At 45.9% G+C, this 24,032-nt stretch overlaps 1 protein-coding gene across 1 annotated transcript in view; it reads right to left on the bottom strand.

Annotated features, from left to right (window-relative positions):
- The window catches only part of LOC141167072 (uncharacterized), a 169,053-nt gene that overhangs the window by 45,073 nt on the left and 99,948 nt on the right, over nt 1-24,032 (bottom strand). The window contains exons 3-6 of the mRNA XM_073654412.1: nt 21,599-21,700; nt 21,242-21,363; nt 20,260-20,318; nt 12,169-12,305 (exon numbers count right to left, since the gene is read on the bottom strand). Coding sequence (XP_073510513.1) covers nt 12,169-12,305; nt 20,260-20,318; nt 21,242-21,363; nt 21,599-21,700 — 420 coding nt within the window. The remainder of the gene's footprint in view (nt 1-12,168; nt 12,306-20,259; nt 20,319-21,241; nt 21,364-21,598; nt 21,701-24,032) is intronic.

The raw sequence follows: 24,032 nt of genomic DNA, 5'->3' as shown, positions 1-24,032 counted from the left end.
TGAAGAAGAAACCATCCAAAACCTGACAAATTCAATGGACGAGAGAGTTCAGAAGCTCCTTTCGAACAAGGGGTCCTATGTGAAAATGTAACATCACCTAGAATAAAGTTTTGAGTTGAAAACTGTTTGATTTCAGTTTCTAACAACCTGCTAATGCTTATAATTTCAAAAATGACCATTTTTTTGGTCTTTATTAAAATGAAAAGGTTGATCGAAAAGTTTGGGGGATCTAAGAGTGTGGCAACCCAGTAGTCATGATTACTTCGAATTCTGACAATATGAGGGTCATTCTGCAGGTAGTGCAGCAAGAAGGCACTTATGTGTCTTGCGCATCTCGGAGCCCCAAAATTATTTTCCGGGCTAGATGCAGCTAAAAATTATTTTTAATTTTAAATCTGGTGAAGCTTATTATAGATGGCCTAATAGGATCAGTGCTGCACACTGCTACAAAGCCCAAATTATTTTCCAGTCAAGATACAGATAAACATGATTAGTAATTTGAAAGCTTAAAACGGTTGGTAGGGTGATTTTAACCAATCATCAAGCTTTTACTCTCCCCAGGATGACACAGGGGTAGAAAAGTCGTTTCGGATCCATGATTTGTTCATCTTTATGAACGTGAGTCTGTCTACATTATCAGTGGAGAGCCGCGTGCGCTTATCTGTCAGCACACCACCAGCAGCGCTGAACACACGTTCAGACAGAACGCTGGCTGCGGGGCATGACAAGATCTCCAAGGCGTAAGTGGCTAGCTCCGGCCATTTATCCAGATTGGAAGCCCAAAAAGAGCAAGGGTCCAGTGACACAGTCGTGGCTTCAATGTTTACTTGGAGATACTCCTGTACCATCGTCTCTAGGCGTTGACTATGTGTCAGACTTCTTGTCTCCTGTGGCCTTGCAAAGGATGGGCTAAAAAAGTGGTGAAATGATTCCGCAAAATTGATGTTACCAGCAGATACTGTGGTTCTGTTACGGTTTGAGTGCTGAACACTTGACGGTCCCACGGTTGGCAAGTTGGAACTGTGAGATTCACTACGTGCACCACTGGTATTTTGTGGAAAAGCACATGTAAGATTCTGCAACAGTCTCTGCTGATACTCCTGCATGCGTGCATCCAGGGGCGGACACAGACTGTAGTGGGCCCCTGTGCAAGAAATTTTTGGGGGCCCCCCCTGCGCTTCATAAGGCAACAAAGTTATGTAAACATAACCCCCCCATGTGCAGCTCACCCCCCCGATGCATCTCTCATCCTCCCCCCATGTGCATCTCTCATCCCCCCCGTGCATCTCTCCCCCCCATGTGCATCTCTCATCTCCCCCCCATGTGCATCTCTCATCTCCCCCCCCCATGTGCATCTCTCATCTCCCCCCCCCATGTGCATCTCTCATCTCCCCCCCATGTGCATCTCTCATCTCCCCCCCCATGTGCATCTCTCATCTCCCCCCCATGTGCATCTCTCATCTCCCCCCCCCATGTGCATCTCTCATCTCCCCCCCATGTGCATCTCTCATCCCCCCCATGTGCATCTCTCATCCCCCCCCCATGTGCATCTCTCATCCCCCCCCCCATGTGCATCTCTCATCCCCCCCACTCCTAGTTAATTAATTGTATTTAAGAAAAATAAAACTTGTTATACTTACCCCCATGCGATCCCTGCAGAATCTTGGCGCTCGTCCACGTCGCTGCCACCAGGCTCTCCTGACGTTCGGCCATGTGACGGTGCCACATACATAGCCAACAGCTTTTGTTTTGGCCAAAAGATTTTTAAAGCCGCCACCACGATAAGGTAGACTCTTCTGGCCGGGCCCTACTCTAACCTATTAAAATTTTCTTAAAATATCCAATACTCTTTTTAGAAATATTTTTATTTAGTTTTCTTTAAGGGAATGTGTCATATAAATTTTTTTTTAAAATGACCAATAATACCACATACAGGGAATACCGCCACACCATGACCAGACCACATATTACCACAACATAGTGACCGAATAATACCACACAGAAGGGAGAAAAACTGCGACACCATGACCAGACCACATATTACCACCACATTACTAATATTACCACCACATTACTAATATTACCATAAGTGTCATTATACACGGGAGCTCTATACATGGTATGTATAATGTAAGTGTCCAGGTAATCTAGTGATCACCAGTGACATTATACACAGGAGCTCTGTATATAGTGTCAGTGTACAGGTAATACAGTGATCACCAGTGACATTATACACAGGAGCTCTGTATATAGTGTACAGGTAATACAGGGATCACCAGTGACATTATACACAGGAGCTCTGTATATAGTGTACAGGTAATACAGGGATCACCAGTGACATTATACACAGGAGCTCTGTATATATTGTCAGTGTACATGAAATACAGTGATCACCAGTGACATTATACACAGGAGCTCTGTATATATTGTCAGTGTACAGGTAATACAGTGATCACCAGTGACATTATACACAGGAGCTCTGTATATAGTGTACAGGTAATACAGTGATCACCAGTGACATTATACACAGGAGCCCGGTACATAGTATATAGTGTAAGTGTACATGTAATGCACTGACTCACTGGTGACGTCTCTAGGTGAAGTCCTTCAGCTACGCTTTTCTCCTTCATCCAGCACAGACCGCCATCACGTCTTCCAGCCAGGACTCGTCTCTGCATAAAATAACACAGTTATCTAGAGCACATTCCCCAACTTCTACATTACGCAGCTGAATACAGACGTGCATCCACCATCAATATATGGTTAGTTATTATGCAACCTACCATTCCAAATATAAATTGTAATCCACCACGGTGCCCCCATTAACTGTAAATAGGCACTTAATATATAATTTAATTAGAACCTCTACTCTATACTTCCTGCTCCCCGCATTCATTATTTACATGCACCCCCTACCCCAATTCATTATATCATGTCCGTGCTCTCCCCACCCCATCGTCATTTATCATTTACTCTCCCCCACCCCACATTCATTATGTGCAGCTCATTATCCCCCTACTCCTAATTCCCCCATGTGCAGCTCATTTTCTCCCAATTCCCCCATGAGCAGCTCTCACCACCCCCCATGTGCCCCTCTCTCATCCCCCTCCCCCACATGTGCAGCTCTCACCACCCCCCATGTGCCCCTCTCTCATCCCCCTCCCCCCCATTTGCCCCTCTCTCATCCCCCCCATGGGCATCTCTCATCCCCCCCACATGTGCACATCTCTCATCCCCCTCCCCCACATGTGCACCTCTCTCATCCCCCCCATGTGCATCTCTTATCCCCCTCCCCCATGTGCATCTCTTATCCCCCTCCCCCATGTGCATCTCTTATCTCCCCCCATGTGCATCTCTTATCCCCCCCCACCCCATGTGCATCTTTTATCATCCCCCTCCCCCCACGTGCACCTCTCTCATCCCCCTCCCCCCACATGTGCACCTCTCTCATCCCCCCCACCCCATGTGCATCTCTTATCTCACACACACACACACACACACACACACCCCTCCCATTTCCCCCACTCCTAGTAAATTGTATTTTGAAAAAAACAAAACTTGTTATACTTACCCCCATGCGATCCCTGCAGAATCCTGGCGCTCGTCCAAATCGTTGACACTAGGTTCTCCTGACTTCCGGCCATGTGACGGCGCCGTCACATGACCGGAAATCAGGGGAATCATGAAGGCGCTGCCGCAGGAGCGCAGCGCAGCGCTGAGATGTCCCGGACCCGGCGCTTGGCATGGGGCCGGGGGCCCCATGAGGAGAGAGACTCACAAGAGGGGGCCCCCAACGGGGCTCCAAGGGGGCCCCTACCGGCTGGGCCCCACACTGGAGTCAGGGCAGACATGCCCTGATGGCGGCCCTGCTGGAGGGGCCCCCTCTCCCTCGGGGCCCCCGTTCAATGAACCGGCTGCACGGGCGGTAGTTCCGCCCCTGCGTGCATCCCTTTCTATGGCAGGAATAATTTCTGCAAATTTACTTTTGTACCGGGGATCTAACAGTGTGGCAACCCAGTAGTCAGGATTATTTCTAATTCTCACAATTCGAGGGTCATGTTGCAGGTAGTGCAGCAAGAAGGCACTCATGTGTGTTGCGCATCCAGGAGCACCAAGTCCCTGTTGTGTTGGTGGCGAGGTAACAATCATGCTTCCTTCCTCTGTCCTCTCCCCCCAACCTCGCACAACAGAAATGTGATCAAGGTCTCCCTCATCTGATGAGTCTTCCATCAGTTCGTCCTCCACTTCTTCCTGGGCTCCTGCACCTTCCTCACTAGTTTGGCTGCTACCATGCGCCCTGGTAAAATCATCTCCCCCACCCTCACATGCCTGCCGCCTTGGTGCTGCCGACCGTCTGGACCTTGCAGATGTTAGCCCTTCCGCATACAACTCCTCCTCCTCTACTTCCTCCACCTCCTCTTGTGCCACCACCTGACTCCGAATTCTGTTTAACATGTGCTCCAGCATGTAAATCACCGGAATAGTCATGCTGATAATGGCATCGTCAGCACTAAACATCTTCGTCGCCATTTCAAAACTGTGCAGAAGGGTGCATAGGTCCCTGATCTGAGACCACTCCTCCAGCGTGATTTGCCCCACCTCTGAATCTCGTTGGCCCAGGCTATACGTCAGAACGTATTGCACCAGGGCTTGTCGGTGCTGCCACAGTCGCTGCAACATGTGCAGAGTTGAATTCCACCGGGTAGGCACATCGCATTTTAGCCGGTGAAGTGGCAGGCCCAACGACTTCTGTAGAGATGTAAGTCGCTGAGCTGCGGGATGCGAACGGCGGAAGTGAGCACACAGCGACCGTGCCCTCTGCAGAAGGCCATCTAGTCTGGGATAGTGGGCTAAAAATTGCTGGACAACCAGGTTCAACACGTGAGCCATACAAGGCACGTGTGTGACATTGCCCCGGCGAAGGGCCGCACCCAGGTTTGCAGCATTGTCGCACACGGCCTTCCCTGGTTTCAGGTCCAGTGGAGACAACCATTCATGAAATTGGTTCTCCAGAGCTGACCACAACTCCTCAGCTGTGTGACTCACATTTCCCAGACATTTCAATGTAAAAACCGCCTGATGACGTTGAGCCCTACTGCCAGCATAGTAAGGAGGTGTGCAGGATCCCTTCTGCGCAGTTAGAAAGCTTGTGGCATGACCAGACAGGCTTTGGGTGCAGGTGGAAGACCGAGAGGAGGTTGAGGAGGCAGAAGCAGTGGAGGAACTTTGACATAAAGAGGATTGACGCACAACTCGTGGGGACGGCAAGACTTGGACAGCAGCCCCTTGTCCTGCTGTCACCATAGTTACCCAGTGCCCAGTCAGCGACATGTAACGCCCCTGTCCATGCCTACTCGTCCAAGTGTCTGTGGTGAAATGCACCCTGTCACACACAGAGTTTCTCAAAGAAGCGGTGATGTTGTGTGCGACATGCTGGTGGAGCGCAGGCACACCTTTCTTTGAGAAGTAGTGCCGACTGGGCATCTGGTACTGGGGCACTGCGACGGACATAAGGTCTCGAAAATCCTCTGTGTCCACCAGGCGGAAAGGCAGCATTTCTGTAGCCAAGAGCTTGCAGATGGTGAAATTCAACCTCTTAGCTTTCTCATGGCTAGGAGGAAATGGTCTTTTACTTGTCCACATCTGAGGGACCGAGGGCTGGCTATTGTGCTTAGACGGGGTTGATAAGGGTGTCCCCGGCAAACTGCCGGTCTGTGAGGAAGATGCAGGCGGACATGTTAGGTTGCCTTGATCCAAAGGTGGTGCTATCGATGTCGGACAGCGCTCAAGACCAGCTGGTGTTACCACCTCCAAAGAAAATGATGACCTGCCAATCACGCTGGCTGTTGCGGGTAAAGAGGTGGCAGGTCTGCGCCCCAAAACAGGTGTGACTGCTGTCCCCCCAGTCACAGAGGATGAAGAGGCCGCGGATGCACAAGATATGGCAGACGGTGGTTGGCCCGGCCGGCTAGGCCGCATTGTAGCACACTGAGCTTCCCACTGCAACTTATACTTCATGTCCATGTGCCGGTTCATGCATGAAGTACTCAAACTATGTATTTTTTGGCCTCTACTTAGCTTTTGCTGACAAATGTTACAGATAACACGAGTTGGGTCATCTTTATCGATCTGAAAAAATGCCCAGGCTATGCAAGGCTTAGCACCCATGCGACCTGAAGAGCCACCACGACTTGTGGTGAGAGGCAGAGTTGTGTTTGAGGATGCAGTTGTTGACGTGCTTCCAGTACTACGTCTCTGTCCAGGAAGGCGCAACCTGACCTCGTCGTCACTAGCATCTTCCTCCACCTCCTCTGCTGACCTCATCTCTTGGCTGACTGTGGGTTGACAGTAAGTGGGATCTCCGACCTCATCATCATCACCCTGTGCGTTATCACACCCGTCGTCCTCAGAGCCAACCTGTTCCTGCCCTGACAAAAAACTAAAGTTGTCGCTCCAATCAGGTATTTGAGTCTTATCATCGTCTTCCTCATTGTCTCCACCAACAGGAGTTACAGTTTGGGAATGAGGGTCTACATTATGGTCAGAACCTTCTGCGTCTGGTCCTGGATCCGACTCATAAAGATTCTGGGCATCAGTGCAGATCATTTCCTCGTCTGGATTCACAGAAGCGCTGGAGTCGACCTCTGATTCCCAGGCTATAGTATGAGTAAACAGCTCTGCAGACTCAACCATCTGTTCTACCTCATACTCAGACGGGCAGCTGGAGATTTGGGAGCTGTGAGGAAGCAAGTGCGATTTGGGTGACACCTTTGAGGACTGGAGTATTTGTGATGTTGAAGTTGATGTGGAGGAGAGCCCACTTAAAGGAGCACTTGATATCCGTTGAAGCACCTGCTGTTTTTGTGCCTCATCTGGAATTTGTAGCGATTGGCGTGGCCGTAAGAAAAGGATCTTATCACATTGTCCGCTAAAAGAAGTAGACATTTTAGTTTGGCTGGAAGATGGTCTTTCTTCTGCACCTACCCCACGGACACAACCTTTTTTCCCCTTCCCAACATGCCTATTCCCCTTTCCACCAGCAGCAGGCCTTTTTCCACTCATTTTGGTGGTTAACTAATTCACAACTCTGGAGTTGTTTGCACAAAAAAACAATGGATGGTAACCGAGCAGAGCTGAGTGGCCAAACTGTGGTATTAGGCCAAAACTATTGGCTGGGTTAGATGCAGAAAAAAATTATTTTTAATTTGCAACCTGATGGAGGTCAGTATAGATGGACTAATAGACCAAGTCCCACACACCGCTAGAAGCCCAAATATTTTTTCAGAGCTAGATGCAGAAATTTTTTTTATTCAATTTGCAACCTGATGGAGGTCAGTATAGATGGACTAATAGACCAAGTCCCACACACTGCTAGAAGCCCAAATATTTTTTCAGAGCTAGATGCAGAAAAAAATTATTTTTAATTTGCAACCTGATGGAGGTCAGTATAGATGGACTAATAGACCAAGTCCCACACACCGCTAGAAGCCCAAATATTTTTTCAGAGCTAGATGCAGAAAAAAATTATATTCAATTTGCAACCTGCTGGAGGTCAGTATAGAAGGACTAATAGAACAAGTCCCACACACTGCTAGAAGCCCAAATATTTTTTCAGAGCTAAATGAAGAAAAAAATTATTTTTAATTTGCAACCTGATGGAGGTCAGTATAGATGGACTAATAGACCAAGTCCCACACACTGCTAGAAGCCCAAATATTTTTTCAGAGCTAGATGTAGAAAAAAATTATTTTTAATTTGCAACCTGATGGAGGTCAGTATAGATGGACTAATAGAACAAGTCCCACACGCTGCTAGAAGCCCAAATATTTTTTCAGAGATAAATGAAGAAAAAAATTATTTTTAATTTGCAACCTGATGGAGGTCAGTATAGATGGACTAATAGACCAAGTCCCACACACTGCTAGAAGCCCAAATATTTTTTCAGAGCTAGATGCAGAAAAATATTATTTTTAATTTGCAACCTGATGGAGGTCAGTATAGATGGACTAATAGAACAAGTCCCACACGCTGCTAGAAGCCCAAATATTTTTTCAGAGATAAATGAAGAAAAAAATTATTTTTAATTTGCAACCTGATGGAGGTCAGTATAGATGGACTAATAGACCAAGTCCCACACACTGCTAGAAGCCCAAATATTTTTTCAGAGCTAGATGCAGAAAAAAATTATTTTTAATTTGCAACCTGATGGAGGTCAGTATAGATGGACTAATAGAACAAGTCCCACACGCTGCTAGAAGCCCAAATATTTTTTCAGAGATAAATGAAGAAAAAAATTATTTTTAATTTGCAACCTGATGGAGGTCAGTATAGATGGACTAATAGACCAAGTCCCACACACTGCTAGAAGCCCAAATATTTTTTCAGAGCTAGATGCAGAAAAAAATTATTTTTAATTTGCAACCTTATGGAGGTCAGTATAGATGGACTAATAGAATGATGCTATGCCCAAAAGATTTTACTTCACTAGGTGCAGTAAAAAAATTGGTATTCTATACACAGGTGGTATATCTTGCAACACAGATAGGCTACTCCACTGACTAACACACTCTGCAATAGGCCAAAAAGGATTAGCTTTGCTAGATTCAGCCAAATGCTGTGAAAAAAACTTGCACAGCACTGGCACAGACCTGCCTGGCAAAAACTGATAGGAACTGATGTAACCTAGTCCTGAAAAGGACTCCAATTACAATTAGTCTTTACTCCCACAATCTATCTATTTAAGAGCACAGACCTGCCTGATAAAAGTCATAGGAAATGCTGTAACCTAGTCCTTAAAAGGACTGCAATCACAACTATTCCCTACTCCCAAGCTATCTGTATATTTGTGCGAAAATTGGCTTGAAATTAACAAGGTATAGCGCACACAGCAACAGCGGTGCCGTCTAACACGCAGCTGCAGCAGTGAGAAAATGGTGGCGACGGGGAAAATGGCTTGGTCTTATAGGGCAAGGACATGTGACATACACTGCCAATCACACATGCCCTTGCTTGTGTGAAAAAAAGCACTTCGCTCCGTGTGTGCGCTGCTGATAGGCTGACAGATTGCACCTCCCCACTGCAAATGCGGGAAAGAGAAAAAAAAATGGAGATCTTCATTGTTCCTGCAGAGATCCATCCCCTGCCCCTCCCCCCGCCCCGCTGTACACTCAAACTGCGCATTAACATTAATTTTCATCATTACTGAGAAAAAATCCAGTTATGATTTTGGTGCACGAACAGTTATCGAACATAACCTCGAACAGCCGAATTTTTCTCAAATTGTTCGTGTTCGCCGACCGGCTCGAACACCGCCCAAAACAGCTCGAATTTGAGATTGGCGAACAGTTCGAGTAGAACAACGCTCATCTCTACTTATTAATATGTCCATGTTCAATTTTTAAAGATGACTTTGGTGGAACTTCATGCAGAATGAGGGCACAACTTATTAGTATATGAAGGAGGAGCACATTGACTATTTGTATAAAGAGAATAATCCCATGGTCGTTATACAGTACTGTGCAAAAGTGAAGATAAAATATGTGAAGTAAGAATTGTTCCAAGAATAGAAACATTAATAATTTAATTTCATCAATTAACAAAATGCAAACTGATTGAACTAAAGAGGAATCTAAATCCCATCAGTATTTGGTGATCGCTCTTTGCCTTCATCAGTTCTTCTAGGTACTTGAACGTCTACACAGTTTTTGAAGGAACTTGGCAGGAGGTTGTTTCAAACATCTTGGAGCACTGACCCCAGATCTTCTGTGTATGAGGCTTGTGCAGATCCTTCTGTCTCTTCACATACTCCCATACAGACTAGATGATGATGAGATCAGAGCTCTGTGGGGGCCATATGTCACAGGTGTATCAGAGGTGACAGACTGTCGCCCTGCAGTTGGTTGCAGGAGATCTCTACGTTTGGCATTACAGACATCTTCTTAGATGAGAGGCTATCTTTAGGACCCAGCGGCTACCTCGCTCTGGTAATTAGCTCCCTGGCCTGGGTGTATATATACCTGGTGTGTCTGAGAGGGAGGTTCCGGCTATATTCATTTCTACTTGTGAAAGCTTTCTGAAGAGGCAATATAGGGATGGTAGTTGAGACAGGGTGACACTAGACCAGACTAGGAGGTCTCCACTTCTCCCTTTCCCTATTGTCTGGGCTCCCTTTCCCTCTTCCCTCTTCCCTCTGTGTTGCATTAAGTCTTTCCCATATCTGGCGTGACATTATAGCTGGCCGAGCACGTTTTGAAAAGAAAAAAATAAAAGAAATTGTGTTTTGCTTTTTTTCTCTGTGTGTTTTTGGGCGTGCACCTTTTTTTCCTTTTCTCCCTTGGTATGGGTTCAGTTGCAGAGCTTGCAGAGCGGCTGCACAGGCTGTCTCTGTGGTGAATGACCTCCACGGTGAGGTACAGCAGCAGCATCAGCGGTTACAGATCGCCAATGTGGGAGTCTCAGCAGGTATAAACGTATGGCTGACAGAAAAAGCTTGCCAAGTCTGAATCTGAATGTGAATGATTTTGTGAGGTTGTCTACTAGGAATACAAGATTGAAAGTTCCTTCTTGGAAGCTGGGACCTAGGTTTACTGGTCCCTATAAAATAACCGCCATCATTAACCCAGCAGGGTTTCGTCTTGAACTTCCTCAGGCCCTTAAGGTCCACAGTGTGTTCCACAGGTCCTTACTCAAGAAGTATGTGGAACCTCTTGATCCCTCACCTCTACCACTGCCCCCAGCAATGGTTGATAGCAATCTGGAGTTCCAGATTTTGAGGTTTGTAGATTCTCGTCTCCAACGTCGTTCTCTACAATACTTGGTGCACTGGAAAGGCTATGGTCCAGAGGAGAGTATGCGGGTTTCAGCGTCAGAGGTGAACACTCCCAGATTGGTTCACTCATTCAACACCTCTTTTCCTGAGAACCCTGGCCACTCATAGGAAGGGGGTACTGTCACAGGTGTATCAGAGGTGACAGACAGTCGCCCTGCAGTTGATTGCAGGAGATCTCTACGTTTGACATTACAGACATCTTCTTACGTGAGAGGCTGTCTCTAGCACCTAGCGGCTACCTCCCTCTGGTAATTCGCTCCCTGGCCTGGGTGTATATATACCTGGTGTGTCTGAGAGGGAGGTTCCAGCTATATTCATTTCTACTTGTGAAGGCTTAGCAAGAGCAGTACTTCGTCCTCTCTGGAGCTTGAGGCCGAGTTCGCATTTGTCTGGAGTCGTCTAAAGCTAAGCATTCTCCCCCTGTTTGTCTACCCTTGTTGTCTATAGAGTTTAGTGGAGATCGACTAGTGCTCATCTCCTCCCATCCCTAGCCTTAGCCATACCCAAGGGAAAGACATGGTGAGACACGCGTGCGGAATTGCTGAAGAGGCAATATTGGGACGGTAGTTGAGACAGGAGGTCTCCACTTCCCCCTTTCCCTAGTGTTGGGGTTCCCTTTCCCTCTTCCCTCTGTGTTGCATTAAGTCTTTCCCACACCTGGCGTGACACCATATCATCACTTCCAGGACTCCTTGTTCTTCTTTACGCTGAAGATAGTTATTAATGACATTGGCAGCATATTTGAGGTCGCTTTCTTGCTGCAGAATAAATTTGGAGCTAATCAGATGCATTCATGTTGGCCTTATGCATTGGATAAGTATCTCACTTTATTTATCACCATTGAGCACACCAAGAAATGGCAACGTTGAGGACCGTAGACTCAGAGGTTGACCAAGGAAACTTAGTTCAGCAGATGAATGACACATCATGATGACTTACTTTCAAAATCGGAAGATTTTCAGCAGTGCCATCAGCTCATAACTGACAGGAACCAGCCTTGGTTAGTTCTCCAAGATATTTGGAATAATCACCCTTCCAAGTTCCTTCAAAACCTGTGTACCTGGAAGAATTGATGAAGCCAAAGGGAGGGCACCAAATATATATGTGATTTACATTTATTTTTTGTTCATTCACTTTGAATTTTGTTAATTGATAAAATTGAACTATTAACGCTTTTTTTTTTTTACAGCATTCTGAATTTGCAGCAATTTTTCCACACCTGCCTAAAACATTTGCATAGTACTGTATATATGAAGGAGGTACACATGGCCGGTATGCATATAACAGAGGGGCACATGGATAACTTGTGAATGAATCTGGTAATTCACACTTTTACTTACCAGAATTGCTACATACAATCTTGCTCAGCGCTTCTTTTACATGTTTGATGGCTTCTTTATACTGCTGAGTTACACTGATGCCGGACTTGTATACTATCTCGATGATAACATTATTATCCACTACAACACTTCCACTACTGTGAATGACAAATAGAGCATGTTAACCCACCAAAAAACAACTTCTGGAGCCCTAAATCCCATCCCATCCTGACTTATATCCTGACATCCTCTTTCGGGAGAAGTTAAGGTTTACAACTCTAAAGAGTTCATCCTGCCTACAGCTTCACAGCTCCATGATACTAAATACAACCTTCCCCAATATAGTCACTCTTGTCATGAATGCTTAACCAACATACAAGTTCATCATTGCTTAAATGGAGCGGCGGTGCCCCAAATTCTCTGTTGATCGTTAAATAGTAATCCATATATTTCCTATGGAGCTAATATTACCATCAGTGTAATATTTTGTTGGGTTATAATTAGTGATGAGCGAGCATGCTCGCTACTGCTCGGAGCTCGCCGAGTATTTCTGGGTTGCTCAGGCGGGATCTCGGGTCCCCTTCCTGCATGTTTGGCGCTCTTTAGAGAGTGAATGTACATGCAGGGATTGCCTGCCATGCACTGTAATGCCATAGCAATGTTGGTTGTGGGCATTACAGTGATTGGCTGGCCGCACAGCGTCATCAGGTCTATATCAGACCTGGCGCCGCCATGTTCGTCACAGTCACTCCGGATCAGACAGTGTAGGGAGAGCTGCTGCTGTGTCAGGGAGAGATTTAATCGTGTATTATGTAGTGCAGGGAGAAAAACCGTACATTACACATATCCATCTTAACAAACAGTCCTTCTGAGGACTAATCCATCTGCAGAGATATTAGGCAGGCAGGGTGTATAGGCAGGCAGTGTATATAGCAGACTGCAGTGCACATAGCACAAGAGGCTCCTTTCCAATTCTGTCTGCTGCTGCTGCTAGATATTTCTATACAAAGGCCCAGGTCTCAGGGGCCAGGAATAATTTTCTTTGGATCTTAATCCCCATTATTTGCTTAAAAAGCAATCCAGAGAACACCGTTTTTCTGCTCCATTTGCTTGTTGGCACTGCAGAATACAGCCAGGTCCTTTCCATATTACAGCGCTAGAAATCCAGCTATTTAAAACTCTGTTTTCTCCATCACACGGATCACATATACGTTGTCAGAAAATACTGCCATTTCTGGCCTCCATTAAAAATTTCCTTTAGTGTGTCATTGAAGCAATACAACGCAGTTTGTTGTTCAAACTACTTACCTCCTTCCTCCCACCATGCCGAGTACCCAGAGAGTACTGATCCCACACTTGGACACTCTGAAGAGCTGTTCACTTTTCCATTTATAGATTCGGGCCTCTCGTCCGGTCCACTTGAAGCGGGGCAAGAGGAGATTGCGTGTAGCGATGCCCAAATATTTGAGCAGCCACGGTCACACAAAGGCGACGGTAGGAAAGTGTCACAAGAGGTGAATGATCATGAGACACAATTGCCAGAAAGTCAGGAGGAGGACCAGGGTGCGGAAGTGGAAGACGAGGTGGTGGATGATTTAGTAACCGACCCAACCTGGCAGTAGGACATGCAGAGCGAGGACAGCAGCACACAGGGGGAGGGAGGCAGAGCACCCCAACAGGCAGGAAGAAGCAGTGTGGTGGCCGCAGACAGAAGGCAGGCAACCGTTCCCCGTAACACCAACACAAAGGAAGTTGCCAGTACAACTGTTAGGTCTTCCAGAGTCTGGTTGTTTTTTAAAGACTCTGCTGATAACCCCAAAAAGGCCATTTGCACCACCTGCCAGGCCATCATCAACAGGGGTGGCAAAACGACCAGCCTGACCACCACCAGCATGATCAGGCACATGGCAGCAAAGCACCCGACTTTGTGGGCCGAACCCCAGGGTCCAGGAACAGTGTCTGCGGGTGGCACCATTGCTTCTTCCACTGTTGTGCATGCAAGCCAATCCCCTGTCCATGGTGCATGCGAAGATGCCTCCTGCCCTGCACCTGTCATTACACACTCTCAAGTAGCATCATCAGGAAGCACGTCCATGGCCTTGACCCAGCGCAGCGTTCAGTTGTCCGTACCCCAGTCCTTGGAACGCAAGCGCAAATACGCAGCTAACGCACCACAGGCCACACTACTAAATCCTCACATTTCACCACTGCTTGAGCTCGAAATGTTGCCTTTTAGGCTTGTGGAGACGAAAGAATTCCGCAACCTGATGACGGCGGCCGTCCCTTGGTACTTGGTCCCCAGCCGCCACTATTTCTCCCGGTCTGCCATCCCCGCATTACACAAGCACGTGTCCCAAAACATTAGCCGTGCTCTCAACAACGCAGTTACTGGTTAAGTCCACCTGACCACGGACACGTAGACAAGTGCTTGTGGGCAGGGACGGTACATCTCGCTGACGGCACACTGGGTTAACATAGTGGAAGCTGGCCGGGACCCCAACGGACCTTGGGATGGAACACGTCCTCCCGGCGCCAAGGATTGCGGGCCCTAGGTCAATCAGGGTTGCCCCCACGGTCTGCAGCTCCTGCACCTCATCCTCCTCAGCCTCCTCCTCCTCCTCTTCAGCCTCCATCTCCGAAATGACCACATCAGTCACAAGCTTAGGTGACAAACCAGACAATGCTGAAGAGTTGTGTACAGCTCTGAAAGAGCAGGCAGATCTGTGGCTCACACCGCTGAACCTAAAGCCAGGCATGGTCATGTGTGACAATGGCCGAAACCTGGTGGCGGCTCTGAGGCGAGCTCACACACGTACCATGCCTGGCCCATGTGCTTAACCTCGTGGTTCAGCGGTTTCTCAAATACTACCCGGAGCTGCCGGATCTGCTTGTTAAAGTACGCCGCCTGTGTGCCCATTTTAGAAAGTCAGCTACAGCTTCCGCCGCCCTTGCAGTGTTTCAGCAGCGTTTGCAGCTTCTGGCTCACAGACTGGTGTGTGATGTCCCCACGCGTTGGAACTCTACACTGCAGATGTTGGGAAGGATTTGTGAGCAGAAGAGGGCAGTTGTTGAGTATCAGCATCAACAAGGCCATCGGTATTCAGTTCAGACTCCGCACATAAGACCTCAGGAGTGGACATGGATATCAAACATATGTACCATCCTCCAAAACTTTGAGGACTCCACCAAGATGGTGAGCGGCGATGACGCCATAATTAGCATCACCATCCTGCTTCTCTGTCTTCTGAAACGCTCTCTGCTCACAATCAAAGAGGATGCATTGCAGGCGGAGCACGATGAGATGGAGCAAGGAACCATACAGGGTGTTTACACACAGCCAAGCCTCATCTCATTCCAACGTGGATTGGGTGACAACGGGGAAGAGGAGGAGGAGAAGGAAGGACAGGAGCTAGTTTCATGCACTATAGACTGTGCTACCTGCACAGCTGTCATACCGTCTGTTCAGCGTGGATGGCCAGAGGACAGAGAGGAGGAGGAGGAGAAGGAGAGCATGGTCAGTCATCCTCTTGGTGAGGACACGGAAGTCTTGCCTGTTAGTAGTCTGGCACGCATGGCTGAGTTTATGTTATGCTGCCTTTCCCATGACCCTCGTGTTCTCAAAATTTTGGGTGACAGTCATTACTGATTGATAACACTTCTAGACCCACGCTACAAGGAGACTTTATATCTCTTATTCCTGAGGCTGACAGGTTTACAAAAATGGGGCTGTACCAGAAGGCCCTTGTTGCGGGAACTATTAAAAAAATTCCCATCTAAAAACACTGGTGGCAGAGGTCACACTTTGTTGGACAACCAAGGAGTACAGGCGGGAGAGACCCAACTTCAATCCAGCAGAGGTAGGGAAACACTGTCAAAGTTCCGGGAGAGTTTTCTTAGACCCTCCCATTGCACAGGCCCTGAGGCGCAGGGTACTCTCACAAGGAGTGCAAAGTTTGGGAAGATGCTGAGGGAGTACCTTGCCGACCATACCAACGTCCTCCATGATTCTTCTGTGCCTTATAATTATTGTGTATCCAAGCTGGATACGTGGAATGAACTGGCTCTCTATTCCTTGGAGGTCCTGGCCTGCCCTGCCGCTAGTGTATTATCAGAGTGGGTTTTTTAGTGCCGCTGGTGGAATTATAACTGATAAGCGCATCCGCCTGTCAACTGCAAATGCTGACAGGCTGACTCTTATAAATATGAACAAGGGCTGGATTGGGCCAGACTTCTCAACACCACCGAATGATAGCAGCGCAACATAAACTCAAATCCAGTGTCTTTTCTTGGGAGGTGTATTCCCATGCACTTTTCATACCCACACAAGGGTATACGCTTCCTGATTTTGGCTTTTTGCTCTTGTCCTCCTCCTTCTCCTCATGCTCTACCACCATATCACCAGGGTGACCGTGGTTCGTGATGGAACACCCACATATTTTTTTTAAAGGGTGTTTATGATGCTCGTAAAAAATTTTTTCTATACAGTATGTTCATGTATACCCCCCAGGGGTCAATGTTTGTCAGCCCATACACTTAGTGCATGGGCATTACAAGTATAGGAGGCCCGCTACGTTCTAAAGGGAACCTTTTTTTTTTATGAGGCTCTCCTCCACGTCATTTCCAAGGGTCATTGAAGTGCCTCCAAATTTTTGGCAGCCCTTGCATTCACTGCATAGGCCAACACTATGTGAGACTCTCTCCTTTCTAATGGGAATTTGTCGTTACTGTGGCCCTGCTCTATGTGTCTTTAAATTCTTAGTGGGGTTTTTCCTAAAATTGGTCAGCTGTTGGACTCACTGCATACCCTATAACTGTATAGCAGACTCTCTCCTTTCTAATGGGAATTTGTCATTATTGTGGCCATGCTCTATGTGTCTTTCATTTCTTAGTGGGGTTTTTCCTAAATTTGGTCAGCTGTTGGACTCACTGCATACCCTATAACTGTATAGCAGACTCTCTCCTTTCTAATAGGAACATGTTGTACCTTGTTACTGTGGCTCTGCTCTATGTGTCTTTAAATTCTTAGTTGGCTTTTTCCTAAAATTGGTCAGCCATTGAACTCACTGCATACCCTATAACTGTATAGCAGACTCTCTCCTTTCCAATGGGAACATGTCGTACCTTGTTACTGTGGCCCTGCCCTATGTGTCTTTAAATTCTTAGTTTGGTTTTTCCTAAAATTAGTCAGCCATTGGACTCACTGCATACCCTATAACTGTATAGCAGACTCTCCTTTCTAAATGGAATTTGTCGTTACTGTGGCCCTGCTCTATGTGTCTTTAAATTCTTATGGGGTTTTTCCCAAATTTTGGCAGCCCTTGCAGTCACAGCATGGGCATTACCACTATAGGGGACCCGCTCCTTTATAATGGGAACATTTTTTTACTGGGACCCTCCTCTATGTCTCTTCAAAGGGGTATTGGGTTACGTATAAATTTTTGGCAGCCCTTGCAGTCACTGTATATGCAATAACAGTATAGGAGACCCACTTGTTAATAATAAGAACAACAAAGTATAGCCGGCTGATGGCTCTCTAACAATAGCGAGGGCCGACTGCTGGCCTTTTAAGAATAGTAAGGGCCGTCTGATGGCCCTTTAAAAATAGGCTTTGTGACTTTCAGAGTCCCACCATCATAAATAAAACAGGATGTGTCTGATGATGTGTCACACACCACATTGCCAGATAAGGTTGTAAAATGTTAAAATGGCATTTCCAGGTGAATGCATTTGTCTTAAAAAATAACGTAGAAAAAAACAAAACAATAGGATCTTTCTTTAGTATAAAAAACAGCATCACCAATTTAACCTCAATGTAATCACATTGTTCAGGTCATGCACCTCCTCCTCCATCTCCAAAATGACTACATCAGTCACAAGCTGACAGCACTGCAGCACTGCCTTGGACAAGCGGCAACAGGCTGTGCTGAAGATAACTTGCTTAATGCTTAATTGACAAACCGCCCAGCACTGCAGAGTTGTTGAAAGCTGTAACACAGCAGCCTGACCTGTGGCTCTCACTGCTGAACATACAGCCAGGCATGGTCATGTGTGACAATGGGGCGGAACCTGGTGACGGAGAAATGACAGCCGGAGTAGATATGATTTCCCTCTATGCCAGTCCTTTTACCGAGATAAAGAATATGGCTGTGGTGAAATACAACTCCCACTGAGCAGCTGTTTCAGATCGAAAAACATTGTGCCCACCAGAGGATTTGATTCTGAGGGATAACCTTTCTCAACCGCTCAAGAGCCCCATGACAGCTGCAAAGTTAGCTCTATCATGAACTCTCCTGAGGTAGAAGCCAAGGCACACCAGAGGATTCCCTGGTGGGACTGTTCAACCCTGCCGAGAAGCAGTCCTTGCTAAGAAAAGTGTATGGGAATGTTCCCGGACACTCTATTTTTACTTAGGAGGAAACACACGCAAACACGGGGAGAGCATACAAAGTCCTTGCAGATGTTGTCCTTGCTAGGATTTGAACCCAGGATCCCAGCGCTGCAAGGCTTCAGTGCTAACCACTGATTCAATGTGCTGCCGTCCACCCTCTAATATCTAACAGGCTAGAGAAACTTGCAACTACTGCCACTCTATCTTCAGCTCCTTTGTGAGAAAATGTATTTGGGGAGCCACTCAGTCTACCAAATAAAATTCCTGAGAAGGAAATTGGGGATGGCTTTGCTACTGGTACTGGGGGAAGAGCTAATACCATGGCGTTGTACCATAGTTTGCTGGAAATATTCCAGGCTGGTAGGAGGCAAGCAAATTCCCACAGAAAAGTACCAGCAGTAATGTTCAGGCCACATTTCAAGTGAAAGCAGTTTTAGAGGACTTCCTGGGAGAAATGACTAGCAGGGTAGATATGGTTTCCCTCTATGCCAGTCCTTTCACCGAGCTAAATACAACTCTCAGCAAAAAAAGTTGTGGACTGGCTCCGTACTGTCCCTGGCCACATTCACCTGTCCACGTGTTTATTAGGCGGTCCTTCCCAGTAAGTGCACTGGGGAGGGCATGGGTAATGTTGTGGGACCCGTGCTTGTGGAAGGCGGAGGCGATACCGGGAAATATAGTGACGGCTGGGGACCGAGTATGGACACCCAGCCGCCGCCGGCATGAGGTTGTGAAAAGCTTCCGCCTCCACGAGCCTAAAAGGCCACATTTCAAGTGCAAGCAGCTGTCAAAAATTTGGCTGTATAGTATTGCAGCCTGTGGGTGGGTGGGTGGCTGGCTGCCTGCATACTTGGGCTTGCATTCCAAGGAATGGGGTAGGAACAACTGAACGCTGCAGTGAGACAAGGACGTGGACGGTGATTGTTGGAAGTCTGCAATGACAGGTGCATGGCGGGAGGCATCTTCGCATGCGCCAAGGATCACTTATGATGAGCACACTTTTAGGCAGTGACCTGGGAGTCAGAGATGCTTCCAGAGGTCTTCCCCATGCTGTTCCCATGTCTTTTCAGCACTGTATGCATGTGTCTGATGATGTGTCACACACCACATGGCCAGATAAGGTTGTAAAATGTTAAAATTACATTTCCTGGTGAATGCATTTGTCACGGTTGAAAGCAATGCAAAAGTGAAAAAACGCATCAAAAACGTTAAGTGTGAACATAGCCCAAGTTGTGGATGAGTATTTTTGTTTTTGGTTATTTATTTTGCCTTATATACAAGTCATTACCCTGGAAATTAACATATTTCCCAGGAAAATCCATTTTGGATTTGTTTTTGTATGTTTTATTGTGAGTCTGTAAAAGTGGCGTAATACTCTGACAACGTTGTTGACAGCAGTGACCTGGGAGTCAGAAATGCTTCCAGGGATCTTCCCCATGCTGTTCCCATGTCATTTGAGCACTGTTACCATTGATTTGGGCAATTTTTAGGCCCTCTGCAGACCGCCGGGGGGAGCCGCCTGAAAAATGCTCGAGTTTCCCATAGACTTACATTGGGCTCGTTGCTCGGGTCGAGCACCCGAGTATTCCAATTTGCTCAACCCGAGCATCGAGCACCCGAGCATTTTAGTGCTCGCTCATCACTAGTTATAATCATTGCAACCCCAAAAACTGTGGATTGAATCAATGTTTTAGAAACTTCATACCAGTCATGGAAATATTTACCTGATGGACAGAATTTTCACATCCTGGTAACCTGGAACATCTTTGTAGACAACTTTCATCTGTTTATGGTGGAAAGGAAGGGAGCAACGTTACACTCTGATCTCCAGTGAACCTCCGTGAAACCCAACTACGCTTTGGATTCTCGACTGATACTTATTGAACGCAACTACAAGACTACTTGTTTGACTACTCCTTGCCTCTTCTACTATACTACATTTAGACTTTGCCTGATCTCTGTGACTAACAATTGTCCTGTTAGACTTTGCCTTCCCGGCACATCGTTGTTCACACACTGGAACTTTATGATATTGACTATCATCACCCCATTCCCATTGTATCTGGTCCCACCTCTTATAGTAGTGAGTACCTCCACTATAATTGCTGTCTGGTTAAAGGGGGGTCTTTAAAAATTCCTTCTGGGATCATAAGAGAATCTCTGCCATTTTGGAATCTTATTCATGGATGATGGCTGAGTATGTATTTAGTTGTATGCCCCAACTGAAGGCCATAAGTAGAAAACTTGGACCAGGCCACAACAATAGTAGTTCAGATGGGTCTACCCTTACCTTTTATGCAATTAGGATTAAGAAGCTAATTCCTCGCAAAAAAAAAAATATAATACACTATTGTAACATGCTAGCAGGCTGTAATCCACATGTCTACCTCCAGATGGCAAGACATTGACTCATAGAGCATAGACATCTCCTGACAGAGTATCTCAAAATCTTTTTTTCAATGCTGATCTTTTCACATCCCACATCTCTATATTTGAGAAGCCAAGAACAAAGATAAGGAAAACAAATCTGTACAATGGATGCCTAGATTGTACTTAAGTTTTTTATTTTCTATTTGAATTACTAGACTTATTGCTTCTGAGCCTCACTGTGTCCATCCTGGTAACACATATAAGTAACATGCCCACACAGCAATTATTATACTCCTTGGTTAGGATAGCCTAAAAATCATGGCCGCCGATACTTACATCTTTTTTAAAATCTGTGTCAAACTTTTTATACTCATCGGATTTACTGTCCTTCAAATTATGATGAAAAACCAAGTGAATGAATCGTATAAACACTTTTATAGTTGTGATGATACTTCTTCCTGTGTAGAGAGAATGATGGCATGAATATTGATGGAGAGTAAAGATCTGGAAAAAAAATCCCCTGTGCTCTGCTACTACTTTAGAAGTAGAAACCGCTCTAAATATGTCTAACAAACAACGGGCATCAGCAAAGACCAATCCCATCCTCTTCATTAAAACCCAACCCCTTTTCCTCATCATATATATTTCTAAAAACACATACGCTCTATATGTAGTCTAATATGAGTTTCTTACCGATCCTAACTCTGTCTATGATGTGTTCACACAGTGCTCCATAGAAATTTTCAAGACATATGCACTTTATTCCATCGTAAAAGCCTCCATTGAGACATGGCTCTGTAGGAAAGAGATATAGGGTTACAATGTATTCATGAACATGTACAGTATGTGTGCACATATATATACAGTGAAGGAAATAATTATTTGATCCCTTGCTGTTTTTGTAAGTTTGCCCACTGAAAAAGACATGAACAGTCTATAATTTTAAGGGTAGGTTAATTTTGACATTGAGAGATAGAATATTCCAAAAACAAAATCAATCATTTTGCAGTGAGAAATAAGTATTTGATCCCTCTGGCAAACAACACTTAATACTTGGTGGCAAAACCCTTGTTGGCAAGCACAGCAGTCAGACGTTTTTTGTAGTTGATGATGAGGGTTGCGCACATGTCAGGGGGAGTTTTGGTCCACTTCTCTTTGCAGATCATCTCTAAATCATTCAGATTTTGAGGCTGTCTCTTGGCAACTCGGAGCTTCAACTCCCTCCATAAGTTTTCTATGGGATTAAGGTCTGGAGACCGGCTATGCCACTCCATGACCTTACTGTGCTTCTTTTTGAGCCACTCCTTTTTGTTGCCTTGGCTGTATGTTTTGGGTCATTGTCTTTCTGGAAGACCCAGCCACGACCCAGTTTTAATGTCCTGGCGGAGGGAAGGAGGTTGTCACTCAGGATTTTACGGGACATGGCTCCATACATTCTCACATTGATGCAGTGAAGTAGTCCTTTGCCAGAGGAGAGAAACACCCACAGCACATAATCTTTCCACCTCCATGCTTGACAGTGGGGACGGTGTTCTTTGGGTCATAGGCAGCATTTCTCTTCCTGTGTTCCTCCAAACACGGCGAGTTGAGTTAATGCCAAAGAGCTCAATTTTTGTCTCATCTGACCACAACACCTTCTCCCAATAATTCACAGAATCATCCAGGTGTTCATTGGCAAACTTCAGATGGGCCTACAGATGTGCCTCCTTGATCAGGGGGACCTTGCGGGCACTGCAGGATTTTAAACCTTTAAGGCGTAATGTGTTACCAATGGTTTTCTTGGTGACTGTGGTCCCAGTTGCCTTGAGATCAATAACAAGTACCCCCCGTGTAGTTTTGGGCTGATCTCCCACCTTCCTCATGATCAAGGATACCCCATGAGGTGAGATTTTGCATGGTGACCCAGATCGATGTCGATTGACAGTCATTTTGTATTTCTTCCATTTTCTTACTATAGCACAAACAGTTGTCTCCTTCTCACCCGCATCTTACTTATGGTTTTGTAGCCCATTCCAGCTTTGTGCAGGTCCATGATCTTGTCCCTGACATCCTTAGAAAGCTCTTTGGCCTTGCCCATGTTGTAGAGGTTAGAGTCTGACTAAGTCTGTGGACAGGAGTCTTTTATACAGGTGACTATGTAAGACAGCTGTCTTTAATGCAGGTAACGAGCTGATGAGGAGCGTCTAACTGGTCTGTAGGAGCCAGAACTCATAATGGTTTGTAGGGAATCAAATACTTATTTCTCACTGCAAAATGCAAATAAATTTATCTAATTTATAAAATGTGATTTTCTTGATTTTTTTGGGATATTCTATCTCACTGTATATATATTTTTTTGTAAGAATCATATGTTCACACAGCCGCCAGAGGTCAGCGCCGCCAGAGGTCAGGGCCATCCTTTGGGCATGGTCTCTAATATAACATTGAGCTACTGTACCCACATGCATGGGTCATTGGGTACAACAGTCTTTTCTTAGCATTGCAAAATAAATAGTTACATTCCTTTCTAAGTTTTATATACAATTCAGAATATATTTTTGTGGTTATGATCTCTGTCTCCATGACATCCTTGCTTTTGCAATATTGAGCAATAGTTGGCCTTGACCTAATGGGAGATTGGCAATCATTGTTTTTACCAATATTCATGTCAATAGCTAAGCAATCTTTTATATAACCAGGCCCCCTATAAAAGATGGGCCCATGTTATAATAAATGAGACCCTCTTGAAAGACAACCTTCTGTGAATGTCTTTGTTAGTCTTCTGATCAAATGACAGTACCTATGCTGATTTATCTGATGACAAATACCTAGTTTTCAAACCTTAGAGTTTAATAAATGTAGGAGGTAAAACAAATTAATGCTCACCCGTCCTGCTGTCCATGCAGCCCACCATCCGGTCATTGGCGCCTCTTCTTTTCCCCTTCCCCCATAACACACATTCTCTTTGGTAATCTTCACTTCAGGCCAGGACTTCTGCCTCTACTATGCCTTGGACGTCACTGTAAGAGGTGTCGTTACTCGTGCGAACCGCTTTGTAACGTCATGACATTTTGATTATGATAGCATGGTGCACTTGTGCAGAGAGCCAGAAGACGCTGCCTGGAGTGAAGATTACCTAAGGGAATGT

The sequence above is a fragment of the Phyllobates terribilis genome, unplaced genomic scaffold (assembly GCF_046119375.1).
Source record: "Phyllobates terribilis strain yellow unplaced genomic scaffold, ASM4611937v1 Scaffold_11__3_contigs__length_659146591, whole genome shotgun sequence".
NCBI lineage: Eukaryota > Metazoa > Chordata > Amphibia > Anura > Dendrobatidae > Phyllobates > Phyllobates terribilis.
The sequence above is the reverse complement of the archived record's forward strand: the minus strand, read 5'-3'. Positions and strand labels throughout refer to the sequence as shown.